Source organism: Aspergillus vadensis (genome assembly GCF_003184925.1).
Source record: "Aspergillus vadensis CBS 113365 unplaced genomic scaffold BO88scaffold_9, whole genome shotgun sequence".
NCBI lineage: Eukaryota > Fungi > Ascomycota > Eurotiomycetes > Eurotiales > Aspergillaceae > Aspergillus > Aspergillus vadensis.
The window spans coordinates 874,142-889,531 of NW_020292047.1; the positions used below are offsets into that span (position 1 = coordinate 874,142).

General features: G+C 50.1%; 8 protein-coding genes across 8 annotated transcripts; 2 read left to right on the plus strand and 6 right to left on the minus strand.

Moving 5' to 3' along the window:
- Positions 1–1,104: 1,104 nt before the first annotated feature.
- Positions 1,105–2,827, plus strand: BO88DRAFT_414528 (URC4/urg3 family protein; the record flags this gene model as incomplete). Its single annotated transcript, XM_025708169.1, has 4 exons — positions 1,105–1,443; positions 1,485–2,025; positions 2,082–2,674; positions 2,744–2,827. 4 exons carry the CDS (start codon positions 1,105–1,107, stop codon positions 2,825–2,827), a joined length of 1,557 nt encoding a protein of 518 aa, XP_025563855.1.
- An 804-nt stretch (positions 2,828–3,631) lies between these two features.
- BO88DRAFT_274214 (Rag GTPase GTR1) lies at positions 3,632–5,026 on the plus strand. Its single transcript, XM_025702375.1, has 2 exons — positions 3,632–3,996; positions 4,069–5,026. The coding sequence occupies exons 1-2, from the start codon at positions 3,803–3,805 to the stop codon at positions 4,874–4,876; spliced, it is 1,002 nt and encodes a 333-aa protein (XP_025563856.1). The 5' UTR covers positions 3,632–3,802; the 3' UTR covers positions 4,877–5,026.
- A 552-nt stretch (positions 5,027–5,578) lies between these two features.
- On the minus strand, positions 5,579–8,158 carry BO88DRAFT_404406 (AP-1 complex subunit mu). Its single transcript, XM_025706606.1, has 7 exons — positions 8,108–8,158; positions 7,805–8,027; positions 7,601–7,729; positions 7,202–7,431; positions 6,648–7,137; positions 6,203–6,574; positions 5,579–6,082 (listed from the first exon to the last, which is right to left on the minus strand). Exons 2-7 carry the CDS (start codon positions 7,841–7,843, stop codon positions 6,002–6,004), a joined length of 1,341 nt encoding a protein of 446 aa, XP_025563857.1. The 5' UTR covers positions 7,844–8,027; positions 8,108–8,158; the 3' UTR covers positions 5,579–6,001.
- Positions 8,159–8,652: 494 nt separating this feature from the next.
- BO88DRAFT_274301 (uncharacterized protein) lies at positions 8,653–9,126 on the minus strand. Its single transcript, XM_025702377.1, has one exon. It carries the CDS (start codon positions 9,008–9,010, stop codon positions 8,738–8,740), a length of 273 nt encoding a protein of 90 aa, XP_025563858.1. The 5' UTR covers positions 9,011–9,126; the 3' UTR covers positions 8,653–8,737.
- BO88DRAFT_364371 (mitochondrial 54S ribosomal protein mL57) lies at positions 8,814–10,073 on the minus strand. Its single transcript, XM_025703975.1, has 3 exons — positions 9,608–10,073; positions 9,305–9,537; positions 8,814–9,182 (listed from the first exon to the last, which is right to left on the minus strand). Exons 1-3 carry the CDS (start codon positions 9,993–9,995, stop codon positions 9,027–9,029), a joined length of 777 nt encoding a protein of 258 aa, XP_025563859.1. The 5' UTR covers positions 9,996–10,073; the 3' UTR covers positions 8,814–9,026.
- Positions 10,074–10,366: 293 nt separating this feature from the next.
- Positions 10,367–11,252, minus strand: BO88DRAFT_404409 (uncharacterized protein). Its single transcript, XM_025706607.1, has one exon. The coding sequence runs from the start codon at positions 10,755–10,757 to the stop codon at positions 10,470–10,472; it is 288 nt and encodes a 95-aa protein (XP_025563860.1). The 5' UTR covers positions 10,758–11,252; the 3' UTR covers positions 10,367–10,469.
- Positions 11,253–11,831: 579 nt separating this feature from the next.
- On the minus strand, positions 11,832–12,810 carry BO88DRAFT_274283 (uncharacterized protein). Its single transcript, XM_025702376.1, has 3 exons — positions 12,761–12,810; positions 12,481–12,701; positions 11,832–12,420 (listed from the first exon to the last, which is right to left on the minus strand). Exons 2-3 carry the CDS (start codon positions 12,554–12,556, stop codon positions 11,996–11,998), a joined length of 501 nt encoding a protein of 166 aa, XP_025563861.1. The 5' UTR covers positions 12,557–12,701; positions 12,761–12,810; the 3' UTR covers positions 11,832–11,995.
- Positions 12,811–13,759: 949 nt separating this feature from the next.
- Positions 13,760–14,519, minus strand: BO88DRAFT_443405 (succinate dehydrogenase cytochrome b560 subunit; the record flags this gene model as incomplete). The annotated part of the gene is made up of 3 exons (XM_025710017.1): positions 13,760–14,195; positions 14,331–14,421; positions 14,480–14,519. 3 exons carry the CDS (start codon positions 14,517–14,519, stop codon positions 13,760–13,762), a joined length of 567 nt encoding a protein of 188 aa, XP_025563862.1.
- Positions 14,520–15,390: the final 871 nt, after the last annotated feature.

The following is a 15,390-nucleotide window of genomic DNA, read 5'->3' on the forward strand; positions in this document are numbered from 1 at the left end:
CCCTGAGTTTGGCCCTTCTCCCCAAGGGACGGACTGACTGCCCTTGGATACTACTACGTACTAACTACCTAGGCATGGGATGGTCGAATTCTGTAGCCTATCTGTATCTTTTTGGAATCATTTGCTTTAGACCAATATGTTCCAGTTATACATGTTTATTATTGGCCCCATGTTGTTCTATTAACTCCTTTTACTTTGTACCTGACAGGGACTACTACTTACTTTACTACCCAGTAAATACCAGGTACTGGTAAAAAGTTAAGTTCTTTTCAAGCGACTACATTTCCAGTAGTGTTCACGACCGTGGGAACGGTAAACATTGGTACGAATCGGTTCCTATCAGAACGCTAAATCGGCCAACCCGCCATGCACCCTTTTTAACATCGAACTGGAGCCTTTCCGACAAGACCTCTGCCCCCCTCAAGCTCTCCACCTCCCGACTCCGAGGGCTCGACTAGTTCACTGGGTGTATGCTCCGTGAAGGTCCAGTGGCTACTGACCACTCCTTTTCGCTCCAATGATGTCTTGCTAGTTGGGCTACTAACTCCTAACCTTTCCTAACTCCTCCTAAGCTCACTCGGCCGCCCCGCCCCGTATTATTCCTGTTATTATTATTTCATTTCTCGTCCTTATTATTAGTATTATTTGTCCCTCCATGCTGTAAAGAAAAAAAAAAAGTTTTAAGCCCAAAGGAATTGAAAAGGCCCCAAAAAATTACAGAAGGTAGAAAAGAAAAATTAAAAATAATAACAAACAGAAAATTAAGAAAACGAGCGAAGAGTCAGACTAAAGAGTCAAAACCAAAAGTCACCACCCACCAGGGCCTCTTCTCTTCTTTTTCTTCTTCGAGTCTCCCGCAACTGCCGCAGATCACCATCCTTTTATGTACCTTTTCCCCTCTGGTGTCCATTTTTCCGGTCTGCTTTCTTCTGGCACCAGGGCCTCTCATCTGTCTTTCTTCTTTCCCCTTCCCTTCCCTCCTCGAGTGTTCCACCTCACTGTCAATCCCCTGGCACGAACAAGTGTTCTTTCTTCCCCCTGAGTGCTAGGGAGCGTTTGTTGTGTTTCACCCTCCGTCTCTACTATTGACCCCTCCCCGTCACCATGGGTCTCTTCAAGCGCAAAGACTCTAAGAACTCGATTCAAAGCGAGAAGGAGGATTTCGACTCGACCGTAACCGTCAACAGTGCTCGTACCTCCAATGCATCATTGAGATCGCCCGGTTATAAAGGAAGTGGGCTGCCTGCCTCCATCCCAGAACTACCCATTGCCAAACCACCTGATCCGGCCCTCGATCCAGCGGCCTACCTGCGGAGTATCCATGCTGTCCGCGAGCGCTGCAGCCTTGTTTTGAACAAGGCCAAGAGAAATAGACTCAACCACTTCGATGTGGATATGGGCAAATTCATGGCCACTGCATCTTACATTGTCTCCATTATCAAGGTACATACTTTATGCTGCAGCCTTTTCGGCCAAAGGATTAGCCAGTCCATCTATTCCCGCTCAGGTTTGCTAATCAAAGCTATCGTTTGCAGAGAGATTATGGCCCGGACTACGACTCCATTCCCCCTCATGGCCGTTGGCAACACTTCGACGTGGGTGGACGACCCCGCGTTAACCAATTGCTCCAGTCCTGGCCCAGTACCATTGATGCGCAAGAGCGCACCCGGCGATTGATCGACCTTTTCGTTGTTTCCGTCCTTCTCGATGCTGGTGCAGGTACCAGGTGGTCATACAAGTCGAAGGAGTCCGGCAAGATCTATTCGCGGAGCGAAGGTCTGGCCGTGGCAACCTTGGAAATGTTTAAGAGTGGTTTGTTCAGCAGCGATCCGACGGAGCCTTGTCAAGTGGATGGGGCAGGCCTGAAGAAGATCACGGTCGAAGTACTGGCAAAGGGAATGCAACACTCCGAAACCAACCCCTTGGCGGGAATTGAAGGCCGAGCTGGTCTTCTGATCCGACTTTCCGAGGCCTTGAACAACCAAGATTTCTTTGGGGTAGATGCTAGGCCAGGCAACATGCTCGGTAAGGCTTTATTCGATGAAGGGTCGCTGGGATCTCGACTAACATGACATCGTTAGACTACCTCCTTTCTCATCCGTCTACACTTGCTTCATCGGTTCCAATTGTGCCTATCACCACGCTCTGGAGTGTTCTTATGGACGGATTGTCTCCGATCTGGCCGCCCTCCCGCACACAGATTGATGGGCTATCTATCGGAGACGCCTGGCCGTGCTCCGATCTCCCCAAGTCTCCCCCTGCGAAACCCTGGGAGAGCATCGTCCCATTCCACAAGCTTACGCAGTGGCTGTGCTACTCTATCATGGTGCCCATGTCGAAACTGATGAAGATCCATTTCGCCGGCAGTGAACTGCTCACGGGTCTACCCGAATACCGGAACGGTGGTTTGCTGATTGACATGGGTCTGTTGACTCTGAAGGAACACGATTTGGAGCGGGGTATCGCCGCCTACAAGGAGAATGCGCAGATCAAGGGCCAACCCAACGTGGAAGTTGTACCACTCTTCTCCACGGATGACGACGTTGTTGTTGAATGGCGGGCTGTAACCGTTGGGTTCCTGGATGAGCTACTGGATGAAGTGAACGGTCAGCTTGGACTGACGGGAGACGATCAGTTGACCCTTGCACAGATGCTTGAGGCTGGATCCTGGAAGGTATGTGATAAATTTATCCCTGCACTTATTGTTTTACATGGGCGACATTTGCTGATGCAGAAGTAACAGGGTGGCCGTGAGATTGCCGAAGTGTCGAGACCCAACACGAAAGAACCTCCGATCATGATCCGTTCCGATGGCACTGTTTTCTAATGATCGCATATCTGTTGATGTTTTGGATACCTGACACCGCCAGTCGACGCCCGTTCCATGGCTGGTGGTCGTGCTTACGACTTTGATGACCGGATGTTTATGCGTCTTACTACTTTCGTGCCCATCGCCTGTGGCTCCCCCTTTTTCTGTTCGTTTTGTACAAAGGTCTCTGCTGCGGCACCTGGCCGACTTTATACCTAATTTCTTCTGTAGGATCATCGTGAAGAGATGATCGTCTACCTTTCCTGTACACAGTTCCTTGGGCCCTTTTTACCTTCTTGCCTATATTTGGAGGGAAATGTGATCATAAAAGTTTACCTGGCTGGGATTAGTCTTTCCGCCAACAGTCTCAGTCCTGACTATTATCCTTTGGAAAAGGAATTATTATGGGGATAGTGTCTTTGCTAGTTTGATAATGTTTCGGTTCTAGTTAATCCACTACGGATGAAGTGGAGCCTGATGATTGGCAAACCCCCCTTCCGTGCAGAAAGTCTAATAACAATGGAGGCACATGGGAGGAATGTGGATGAACGCCACCTCCGTGGACGATTTCCAAGGCAGGGAGAAGGAGATGGATAGTTCGGTGAGAGGGACAGTACATTACTCGCATCAACTAACCGTGCACTCTGCATCCCATCCACCTTGAATGTCAGCAGCCCTGGGTGAACCGTGCGCTCTCCACGTGATGGGACCGGAATATTATTAATCCTGGGAAGAAGCTCATGCAATGACGCCCGGAAGGCTGGTCATCCGGCTGCTGCTGCTCCTTCTGTCCAACCAACCACCCTCGCCCATTCATTGCCTGTGGAGATCGTTACCTCCCTCGACTTGCAGGGTCCTACTGCATCCCATGGGCTGGAGGTATTTATGCGGATGCTAAATCCCACATCTCTTCACGGTTGTCATCCACCTGAACGATCACCAGCCCCGTAAGTGCGGGGTACGGTTAACGGATAGCTCCGGGGAACTGCCACAATGGATATGCGCAAGAAGAAGAGAAAGGTCCTCTTGATGGGCAAGAGTGGATCTGGAAAATCGTCTATGCGCTCAATTATCTTCAGCAATTATGTTGCGAAAGATGTCCGACGCCTGGGTGCTACCATTGATGTCGAGCACAGCCATGTCAAGTTCATGGGGAACCTCACGCTGAACCTCTGGGATTGCGGAGGGTAAGTCGCAGTCTCAGACATTTCTCGAATCATTGCAGTGTCTAACCCAACGCGCTCTTTTACCATAAACAGACAGGATGCATTCATGGAAACATATCTCGCGTCTCAGCGAGGGAATATCTTCTCCGACGTCGCGGTCCTGATTTACGTCTTCGACATTGAATCCCGCGAGGTCGAGCGCGATCTTGACACCTACAACGCCATCATCAACGCCCTGAAAGAATACAGTCCCAACGCCTACGTGTTCTGCCTTGTACATAAGCTGGATCTCATCCAGGCCGAGCACCGTCAACGCATCTACGAAGAACGGTCCGCCTTAATTCGCAGTCGTTCGGAGCATTTCAGTATCGACACCTTTGGCAGTAGTATCTGGGATCAATCGCTCTACAAAGCGTGGGCCGGCATTGTCCACAAGCTTATTCCAAACTTGACTGTCATCGAGCGCTTCCTGCAAGCCTTCGCCAAGCGAATTGATGCCGAAGAAGTCATTCTGTTCGAACGGTCAACCTTCCTCACCGTAACTTCCGTTTCCTCAGAAGTAGGCGACATGAACCCCATCTATGATCGCCATGAACGACTCTCCAACATCATGAAAGCCTTCAAGCACTGTGCGGCGCGGAACACCCACACAACCCCTGCATCTGCCGGGTTCGTCGTCATGCACACGAAGACTCCGCAGTTTAACGTCTTCCTCGGCCGCTTCACGGACAATACGTACATTTTTCTGGTTGTACCGCCGGGCGAGGCAGCCTACAATTGCGCCGTCCTAAACACTATGCTAGCTCGTGAGGGCTTCTCCAAAGCCGCCGCAACCGGTCACGGGGACGGATTCCCCCTCCCTGCGGCTGAATCCCCGGACAACAGCAACGGGACCCATTGATTTGACTCCTCGACCGGCCGCCACCGGCCATCCCTCAAATCAGCCAAGCACTCCACCAAATATGAAAGGGAAAATGGACCCGTACGCCTTATGACGAAAAAGAAACGCAAAACAGCATCTCACTTCACTGCACCCAACGAACCAGTTACCTATTAGCCAGCGTCGCCTACACGGCAATCTAACCTACGGAAGCTATGAGCAGAAGAGATGTGTGAGTAAGTACGTAATGCAAAACTAAAACAAATCTGTTTCATTAAAAGACAAAGATACCCTACTTAGCATGCATGGCATTCTATATGTATGTATACTGTTCTTTCTTCTCTCTATCTCGCACTTTCAAACTCTCCATATCTTATCATATCATATCATACCATATTGATCTTCTCATCTGGATCCATACTTCCATTACTATTTGTAACATGCTGGTCTTTAAAAAGTTGTTGTCTTCATTTCCTTATGACTGTCTCCACTCACTCACTCACCTGCTCATTGATGTACTGGTTTCTCACAAATATTCTCAGTCTATATCTATTGGTTCTATATTACATGGTCATTGTGTCTGTATGTTGGTGGCAAAAAAAGACGATGAATAACGAGGAAGAAAACAATGATGGAAGGGACCGTGCCATACATTGTATGATCGTGAACCGCGGAATAAAAATGGTAGTATATTATGAATGATACAATACATGAAACCATGGTGTAATATATATACTACTACTACTAGCGGCAGTAGATACAGAGTAGTACATTTGTGTTGAGTAACCCATTACTACCACTTCCATGAAACCAACATAACATCACTTCAATTGGATCCAGTCCCGTGATTTGGACATCAATAGCACTAAGTCACTAAGTGCGTAGTTGTAAGGCATTGGCGAAGTTTCTATGGTATATGTCACGTTCACGCTGCCTGAGGGCCTAGGGAGGATTATCAGTCGCACTACTATAACTATCGAATTTCCCGATGATCATGTGCCAGTGAACCAATTTGTACAAGGAGTGCACTCCATCAATAGATAGATGATCCACGCTTGATGCAAAAAAAAGGGAAGAAAGTATATCTATTGAATGATAACTAGAGAAGAAAAGATATAGAAAAAGAAATGAAAGAAACGCTTTACATCATTGTACATCTGGCATGCGGACAGCAATGTCGCCTGATTGTGTTATATATCGCACCCATGGGAGGGAGGGGTATTGTAGCTGCATTCATCGGGTCATTCGTTAGCATTCATTCATTCATTGTGCTTGTGCGACAAGACTGATATTCCGACTGATGGTGGTGGGGAAAGTCACGAGAGTTGGCATGGGATATGGACATACCTTAGGTTCCGTGATCTTCAAGTACCGGACTTGGATACCGCTAGTAGTGAAGTAAGGGATTTCGAATTTGACGTTGATCGGCCGCTTTGCCTTGCCCTGCCCGGTTCCGCCCATGCTGCCGCCGAAACCACCGGTCATGCCACCACCGTGCTCGTCGTCGCCCTTTACGGACGGCAGACCCAGCTCTGCGCGCATGAGGAACTCTTTGCCTCCGCCGAACTGCTTGATCTTCCAGATGATGGCGGACTTCTCGGGCGCGTAGTGCACGGTTCCGATGTTGGTGCGGAAACGGGGTGAGTCGGCGTCTTCCGGGACTGGGACGAGGATTTCTACGTTGTTGGCAGTGCTGCGGCGCTTGAATTGGGCCTTGGCCTGTTAAGGAGAGATGGTGTTAGCTTGGTCGTTTTGTTTCTCTTGAGTAGTATAAACGGGGTGTTGGCCGTACCTTCAACATGTACTCCATGCGCGAACCCGAGTGCGACTCCACCAGACATTCCACCCAGATCAGAGGCTTGACTTGGGTGTTCAACCGATAGCTCATCAGCTCGAATTCGCCATCCGGGGGAATGAAACTGATGGTGCGGTCATTCTCGAACCGAGAAAGACGGACACACTGATGGAACTTGACGTCCTCCATCTCGACAGCCTTTCCTCTCGTTGCGCGACCCGTGGTCTCGAACATGACCTTGTCGTTCAGACCCAGACGAAGCTCCGGCATACCACTCAGATAACACTTCATCTTGATAGCTCCAAGAATCTCCGATCGCAACACGTTACCAGACGCGGACACGAGGAGGTTAAGGGACTCCACAACATCAAGGAAGACTTCGTTCTTGCGGTACCGGATACCCTCACTTCGCCATGACACGGCATTGGTGACAGCAATGGGTGGTCGGGCTTGGATCTCCAGCTTGTGTGATTCTTGGGTAATGTATCTGCCATGGACTCGTTAGCTGTGATCCCCCATCACTCCTGGTCGCATAGACGGGCCCGTCTTACTCTTGCAATATCTTGCTCTCCGTCGTCTGCGGGTAGCCAAAGTCCATCATCTCATCGAGCAATTCATAAATGATGACAAAGTTATCGCGGATACTCTCCTCCTCCAGTACCTTGAAGTATTCCGTGAATACCTCCACGATCTTGTGTAGGAAAAGGAGGATCTCGGTGGCATTGGTGTTCTTCTTAGTCAGGGCAAGGATGTAAAGGTTGCTGTGACGGATGTAGAGGTACTAGACAAGATTGTATTCTCAGCAATTGACCTCCATGATTCTGCGTTCCATTCTGAGTATTCGCGCAGGGCTGATGTGGGAGATGGTAGACACAGCGGGTTGCGGGGAACGGCGGGGGGGAGATGCAGGTGCGCCGCCGCAGCCACAAGTCGGAGACACAAATACGTACGTTAATTCCTTCGTGGGAAAAGCACGGAGCCACGGCGGAGCTCTCTTCTTCGGCGTCACTGAGGAGGATGGGGAATTTCTCGACGGCGGACATGGGGATGTCTCCGCGGTAGTTTCGGGCTAGAAGGGTCTAAATAAACGGTTAGGTTCCAGGGGATCACGGCGGAATTGTTCGTGACAGCGCAACCTCCACGAAGGTTCATACCTTGCCCTTGAGATCGAGGAAGAAGATGGCCGACGCCATCGCGAGGGTATTTGAAGGAAGGTCGTGGGTGGAAAAGTAAGGTGGAGGTTAAATGGCGCGAGGATCGAGGAGGTGAGTCGGGCAGGTACTGGAGGACTAAATGGGCGGGAGGCTCCTGGGCGAGATTCAACGGGAGAGGCCAGCGAAACCACTAGTTCAACATGCTGGACTTGCGGGGAGGTAGCTGTGGACAGTGTGCATTAGAGATAGCTCAGAAGCACCTTCAAACTGGGGAACCGTAAAACCCAAAACCGGAGAACTTACAGGAAGCTGAAGACGGAGGAGGTCTTGGCCGACGTGCCTGCGATGAAGCTGGAATGGAACGAATATCATGCAAGAACTAAGACAGACTTGACTGATGATGCGGCCATCGGGGATGCTCTGCCTTTCCGCGTGGTATTGTTCCGTACACAATACACCGCCAGACAAAGAGCTTGTGGCGGGGTAACTTACCTTGACCTGGTCACAGTGTTGTATTAAAGTGTATCATTGCCTCAGGGGTCTCTAATCAGAGAGCTAAGCCTATTCGAGATATCCGGCCAGTCCAGATCTCCACTAGACCTGATGAAGCCTAGCGCTGGTCACGCGCGCAGAATATATTTCGGCCGTCGCAAGCGAATTCTCTTCCTCTTCTTTTCTTTTCTTTCTTTGTACCATACGCCCTTCCTAGACAGTGCAAGGCAGCTCAAATTGCTTTTTTGTGATTTCTGGGTTCTTCCGTGACATTCTGTCGTGGAGTTCCTGGTTTCTCATTGCTGACTTTGCGATACAAAGGTGCGAAGACTAGGCATCGTGTATTCGAGGGTTCCATAAGAGCTGGCCGGGTATTTTGCTTACTGTTACCCGGGCGGTGTCAGAGGAACCGTACATACTTTTGGATATCTACTTTATTTGTTAGAAAATAGTATAATGGCATGCCATGTGATCCGAATCCTCAAGATCCCATACACAAGTGTAGTTAGTAGATGTAAGAGAGAAGACAGAACTTCCGGTGGTATTTGCAGTCACTATATAAGACAAGTCGTAGATAAAAATACATAATATATGGCGGATGAAGAAAAGCCCCAACACATACACAGAACATCCAGGGCACAAAGAAAACAAGGGGAAGGGGAAAAGAGAAAAAGGAAGTAACGCCTTGAAAATGCACCTGCGGCCATTTCCCATAAATCAATCACCCAACTCAAGCCGCGATCTTAAATCCCAGAGGTGCTAATATGCGCTCACGGGCCACCTTGTTCGCAACAGCATTGCCCTTCTCCAGGGAGATGGCACCGATCACAGCGTACATCGTGTGGGCGAGAACGAGGTCCATTCCAGAGCTTTCGAGGTTGTTGGGCTACACGTAAACACACCGCTGTTAGCAGGGGATTCAATTGACCGACTGGCGAGGCGATATCAGAAGCCCAGCAGCGCAAGGCGTTCGAATATCGTCTCAATGCATGGAACTACTAGACTCACCTTCCGAGGGCACCATCTGACAACTCTCTGCATGTCATACTTGTGAGCCAATTCCGACAGCTTCGTCTTGCTCGTAAGGAAGCTCTTCGTGTTGTAGTCGAGGTTGTCCAGGCTATCCAAAGCCGGGTGAGTGAAGGGGACCCGGCCATACGCATCGGGGGTGGCAGAGTTAGCAGCGTTGCTAGGACTCTGGACCAGAGCCAGCGAAGCCTGCAGCTGAACAATACGCTTGCCTGTGTACAACCCCATCCGGATTAGTATCCAATCCTGTTACCATTCATCGTAGAGCAACATTTGACATACCCAGGAAGGCCAAACGGTCATTGAAACCTCTCCGGCCCTGATCAAAACTCTTGTGTGTCACTGCGAGCCACTTGGTCTCCTCCGAGAGCATCTTGTCACCGTCGTTTCCGAGCATGAGGATGTAGAACCGGTCCAGAACCTTGGGGTCAGAGTTCACGGGGAACTCGGGGCGGTTGGAGTTGAGTCTCAAGGAGAACGGCGCTTTGGCACGAGGCGGCGTGTACGACCACCGGGGCTTGTCCGCATGGTTGACTGCTGCATCTTCGGTGGCCGTCGAGAGTCCTCGCCGCGGAAGGAGACCGGCTGCGATCGAGTTGGGACGAGTGAGGGAGCGGCATGCGGAGCAGGAAGCGGTCCTGACCGCGCGAGTCGATAGTACGGAAGCCATTGGGTAGAGGAAGGGCCGGAATCCGGAGTGGTGGGTGAGAGGGAGGAGGTCGCCAGGCCGGGTCTTTTTCCACGATCGATGGCGGCCATCAATGATAATAATTCCTTTGGAGGAGGAAGAATTCGGAGACGTGGCGCTAGTCCCGATCGGGATAGCCGCTCAGTTCTCCGGCTCGCCCGCCAAATCTGTAGTTCCAAACAATGGAGAGCCACCCTATGGAACCAACCTCTATTTCGATTCATGACGATTATTTCAGTATCATTAATTGTGTTTCAATGATCAGGCACCGCACCTTTGCCTACCTACCAGTTACTACTCGGGGCCCATCCCCATTCTATCCAGATGCGCTCGAGCCATCAACACCTCGGCGGTATGGATCTAGAATCAGAATATCGCTTCACAAAACTTGGAACTGGTGGTAATGTGTAGGCTAATTGTTGTACGGGAGGCCCATGCAACTACTGTACATATCATTTAAGACCAACTATCAGCTGTCGGTGACGAGTGTCGCGAGGAGACACGGAAAAATACATGCCACCAACTGCCAAACTTGACTCCCGCATTGACTTCCCCAAGAGCAACAGTATGCACTGTAAGGCAAAAGGCAAGGATGCACCATAGTACTAAGTGAAGAAGACTGCTGGAGGACAAGCCGTACCTCACGGGAAGCGCGCCAGCCAAAAGCATATTTGCCGTCTGGGCTCCCGTTGTACAGCTCGCGGGAACCAGCCAGAAAAGTACTAAATGACTAACAGTTTCCATAATGCTTCTATTCAGAAAGGAGCCGCTGATCTGTAGGTACCTGGCCATAAGCTGCGGTGCGGAATTCTACACCGCAACGTTGAGCGGCAATTAGTTTCCCTTCATATCCTTGTCAGCATGTGTGACATGCAAGCACTAGAGACCGGCCGATGGTACTTATGTGCAATTGCTGTAGCACTCGTGTCCCGCCATTCCCCGATTATTGTGTGCATCATGTCGCTCAAAACTGTGGTATGTCTGAGCGTAGAATCAGCTCATGCTTCATTCGGCAGTTGTTCCATGAGCCCAGTTGCCACCACACAGTGTCGAAGTATGAGACTGTATTGGCGAAATCAGGACAGAGGGTGACCATCTTATATTGCTTCAGTATCATGGTGGCATATGAATATAAAATGGCATAAGATTGAGGTACGGATCGCACCTCTGGAACATGGCAATGAGGGTCATCGCAAGCCGGCCATGTACTTACCATCTGACATCCGTGCCTTATTCTGCGGTCATCGCATTGGAATAGGGCTGGAATTAGAACAAACACAGCACGTTTTTCTCTTCTCTTCTTTTTTCTTTTTTCATGCGAAATGGGGTTGAGGGACCCTTTGCTCTCGAATCTTTCCGAATAAGGTGATTCAGAGAGTTATGCTCACTCTTTTGATGGACCGAGCCTGTTGCTGCGTTTAACCACAAGCCTTCTATTGTGTCTAGAGTGGCATTGTGCAAGGATAGTACGTGTCAATTGCGGCAAGATGCCAGTTACCAAGGCAATGCATCGTGCCTCAGTGCGTCGCTTTGCGGTCGTCGGCAGAAATACATTGCGCATCCGATTCGACGCACTGCTTGCCGCGGGGAGGCAGTCCAATGCAGTCCCTGCAACAAACAGGGCTACTCCCCCGCTTTCCTGAATCTTCAACATTCTTGGAGTGGCACAAGGCTCAGAAATTAATCCACGTGCTTACTGCAGTGTGCCTTGTATTCCAGTTCCATAATCTGGACTCTTCCGTATCTTTGCTGGCTACCACTCTATCTCATTTGTTGACCGCTCGTTTAAGGACCTTTTCAGCTCGCCAGCCCCGGCTATCGTTCGGGATAAACTGGCTGAATGACCCAGAATGGTTACTGGGGAACAAGAGCAAAGTAGGAATGATCGAGGGGCGGGCGAAACATGTAATCTGAACAATGTCGACACTTATGTCCTGTTTGTTCTCAGTACACCGGCTTTATCAGCTGAGTAGTCCAGTGTGTCAGTATATTTGTTTGGACGGATGGCCCCCGCACTTGATCATTTGCACCAAACAATAGTATCCTCGGACTCGGATATCAGCAGATAATGCTGCTTGGTCTTCACGATGCACTATCAAACAACTATCCATGATCTCCCAAGGTACTTGGAACCAGAGCGGCAATGAATAACACTGTAGACTATGACGGATAAGATTACCCAACAGAGGATTGCAGTAATGAGATTCGGCAGGTGGCAGCTCCCGTTTAACAAGTTTAGTGGGGTACAGTAGATCATGAAAGTCCGGGCATAGAATTCCTGCATCCGGTATCGAATGTAGTGGAGCGTGAAGTTTTAGTCTTCCGTATGCTCCGGGATTGCAGCCCGGAGTCTCCAGCCGTCGGGTGACCAGCAAGAAACATGTCTTCTGTAAGATCACGCTATTCACTAAATTTTGTCAGTTCGTGCTCAAGGAGGCAAAATATGGGGCAATTGGTCGAAACATACAACGAAGAGTACGCTGTTTAACATTACATACCACCAAACATCCGTCGGGCCCTTGCAGAAACGGCAAAAATCCCATCGAGATCCGGCGATAGCCATGAAGATCACCGTTAGACTATCGGAAGTGTCATATCCACGCGGTTCCTCACTGCTGGTAGGACGTTGATCGGTATGGCGGTGTACAACTCAGAGGCATCCTTCGGACCCAGTGCTGGGTTCTGGGGCTAGTATTTAATGCGGGATGTTAGCCAACTCACACCAAGAGAAACAGCTCATATCCTACCCCGTTGTCTTCTGCTCCTTCATTGATCTTGCGGCATATCACCAAATCCTTCAGACTTATAGTCACACAACTGCACCACCTGATACCTTTATCAGATTAGCCGCTGCTGAAACTGTCTTGTCAATTGACCTCCAATCGAAGATATTGCGTCATGTATCGCGCCCATTTCGATTTCATACTTGAGGACATCCCTCTGCCGATCTGGAGTAGCTGCGAGGATGTCGCACTAATTCCCTATTCCGTGCATGATCCACCCTCGCCAGGCCCTATACCTCCTAATCCGCCCCCGAGCCCTGCATGATCATCGATTGTTCAAGACTGGTTCTTTTCGAAGGACAGCACAAATTAGTAGAGAAGGTAAGTTTATAAGCAACAACCTACCCCGCGATGTTGAGTACGTTCTGACAAATCTGCAATAGAACGTGATGGGAAGGGAATGAAATTTGCAGTGCACCATTGAATCAAAATCTTGACATCATCAAGAGGCGAAGGCAAGAAAGGGAGAATATCCATGAGAATTGTCAACTGCCAGGCTCTCAAACCTAAGTCATGGGGGAAACGGACATAGAGGCGTGGCGGATTGCTTTTTATTTTTGTCCTATCATTTGAGGAGTTCACGGAGTAGAATGCACACTAGACAACGACACGGCCAGTTTCTGCATGAGAGCCATAGCAGTCATGACCTAGGATTGCGTAGATCTCCAACCTCATGGCTTTAGGACATACCTATCGACAAGTACCTTCCGTGGAATCAAGGCCATCGCTTCGCCTTCCCTCCAGGCGGCTGTAGGGGGTCACGGCTAAGGCATTAGTCTTTCTTTCAAATATCTCCTACATGCCGACAAATTCCACGGCTTGAACAGATGAGACGGAGCTCAAAGTTCAGGGTGAGAAGATGTAAAGTTTAATCCAAAAACAGTCGTCAATTGACTGGTATAAAATATATTGCACGAAAACAATTTTAAAACACAACAGGAATCAGAGGTATGTCACAATAGTTCACAGGAAAGCAAGAATGAGAGCGCTAAGAGTACTCAGACCCACCACAGTCCAGCCGGACTTGATGACCTGGGCGTTGGTAAGACCAGCACCAGTATCCCAAATCAAGTGGCGCACTCCGTTCATGCAGTGGTAGGTGAAAGGCAGGGCCATGGTAGTCTTCAGGGCAACCTTGGCGACAACAGGGAGAGCGGCGAACGCGGCGGCAGCGGAGGCAGAGCCCAGGTCCCAACCGAGCATGGGAGAGGCGAGGTAGGCAGAGGCATAGAGGTAGAGACTTCCGGACAGCGCAATACCGGTGATACGGTGGATACTACTGCCGATCCATGTGATCTGGGGACGGTAGATGGAAAGGTGGGGAGAGACGGGGCGGTTGAGACGCTGCTGGGCGAGGAGCTTGGTAGGGTCGGAGGAGTTGGAGGAGGTAGCAGCGTGTCTGCATGACAACGTTAGCAATCCATGTTCCGCCTCCACTTAGCGATATTCGCTTCATGACGTCGAATTCGATATCGCGAACCCCTCACAAGTCGAAAGTCGCATCTGAGAATCCCAATCACGCATAGTAGCTCACCTAGTCTGAACGGCTCTTCCGAGAGCAACAGCAGCCGGAGAGACCGAGTTCATCAGAGACCAACGCAGGGCGTAGGGCTGCTGGACGGCAACTGCAACATTGAGGTCAGTGTCGCGCGATTAACTGAAGAGGATGAAGTAAGTACGTACGCCGCCGCAGCGATTGCTGAGCAACCTTCTGAGAGAGCATGATGAAATTGATAACCTCAAGAAATGGTGAGAGGCTGATTCGGGCACACGAAGCTGACCGTCGTCGTCGTAGTCGTCCAAGAAGAAAGTAGCCTCGAACTGCCGACTCGCTCGTAACGCTTCGGAATCACGGGACGGACAACCTCGGGTTCACCTCCCAGTCACGGGACTTCACCCGATGCCCCAAAATCAGCCAATCAACAGTCCTGCATTACCACTCGGAAGATCCATCTTCCATCTCCTCACCGCCCGCTAGTTCCGGCTTTTCGACTTTTGTGTATTTCTCCCGTCGCTTTCTCTTCCTCTTCTTCTTTTTCTTCTCTCCCAAGGGTCTCCGCCCACGTTGTCTACCATTCGGGATGATGTCGACGTGCTTAGCAGGGCCTCACTGGTTCGGCATTCTGTCGTGACCGCCGAGGTCAAATGAGATACCTGAGAAGGAGCTGTCCCGTCGTTAATCGCCCATTCTTCTCTGTCCTATGAGATGGAAGGGTTTCATATCAGGGTCACATGACTGTAGGATTCGCTACGAATTCGCGTAGAACTAGCCTTTCAGGCCTCGTGTAGAGCAAGCATCAAAGCTATAATTCGGTTGAAACATGGGCGCTGTCGCTGAGATTCTGGGAGGTCTTCCGCTTAGACGACAGGGGTTCGATATCACTCCTGAACGGTCATGTACTTGCTACATTGCTTGTCAGTGACTGCTGCTGCTGTCTCGGCTTGATTCTGTCAAGCCCTCAGCTTCTGTTATCAATGCAGACACCCAAATATTACTGCGGTGTGGTGCGAATGCAGAATAAGGCCGGCCAGACGAAAGCTCTGCAATTAGTGGGAGAGCTCATCTGATAAGCGAGGAAAGGCCAGTCAATCTG

Bases quoted from the DNA above. Each gene is read 5' to 3' on its own strand.
- BO88DRAFT_274214 (XM_025702375.1), top strand. From the start codon at position 3,803: ATGGATATGCGCAAGAAGAAGAGAAAGGTCCTCTTGATGGGCAAGAGT. The intron at 3,997-4,068 runs GTAAGTCGCAGT...TACCATAAACAG, and splicing joins AACCTCTGGGATTGCGGAGG to ACAGGATGCATTCATGGAAA.
- BO88DRAFT_404406 (XM_025706606.1), bottom strand. From the start codon at position 7,843: ATGGCGTCGGCCATCTTCTTCCTCGATCTCAAGGGCAAG. The intron at 7,730-7,804 runs GTATGAACCTTC...CCGTTTATTTAG, and splicing joins TCCTCGATCTCAAGGGCAAG to ACCCTTCTAGCCCGAAACTA. The intron at 7,138-7,201 runs GTAAGACGGGCC...AGTCCATGGCAG, and splicing joins GAGAGCAAGATATTGCAAGA to ATACATTACCCAAGAATCAC.
- BO88DRAFT_274301 (XM_025702377.1), bottom strand. From the start codon at position 9,010: ATGGGAAATGGCCGCAGGTGCATTTTCAAGGCGTTACTTCCTTTTTCT.
- BO88DRAFT_364371 (XM_025703975.1), bottom strand. From the start codon at position 9,995: ATGGCTTCCGTACTATCGACTCGCGCGGTCAGGACCGCTTCCTGCTCC. The intron at 9,538-9,607 runs GTATGTCAAATG...GGTTGTACACAG, and splicing joins TGACCGTTTGGCCTTCCTGG to GCAAGCGTATTGTTCAGCTG. The intron at 9,183-9,304 runs GTGAGTCTAGTA...GTTTACGTGTAG, and splicing joins TCAGATGGTGCCCTCGGAAG to CCCAACAACCTCGAAAGCTC.
- BO88DRAFT_404409 (XM_025706607.1), bottom strand. From the start codon at position 10,757: ATGGAAACTGTTAGTCATTTAGTACTTTTCTGGCTGGTTCCCGCGAGC.
- BO88DRAFT_274283 (XM_025702376.1), bottom strand. From the start codon at position 12,556: ATGGGATTTTTGCCGTTTCTGCAAGGGCCCGACGGATGTTTGGTGGTA. The intron at 12,421-12,480 runs GTATGTTTCGAC...GACAAAATTTAG, and splicing joins TAAACAGCGTACTCTTCGTT to TGAATAGCGTGATCTTACAG.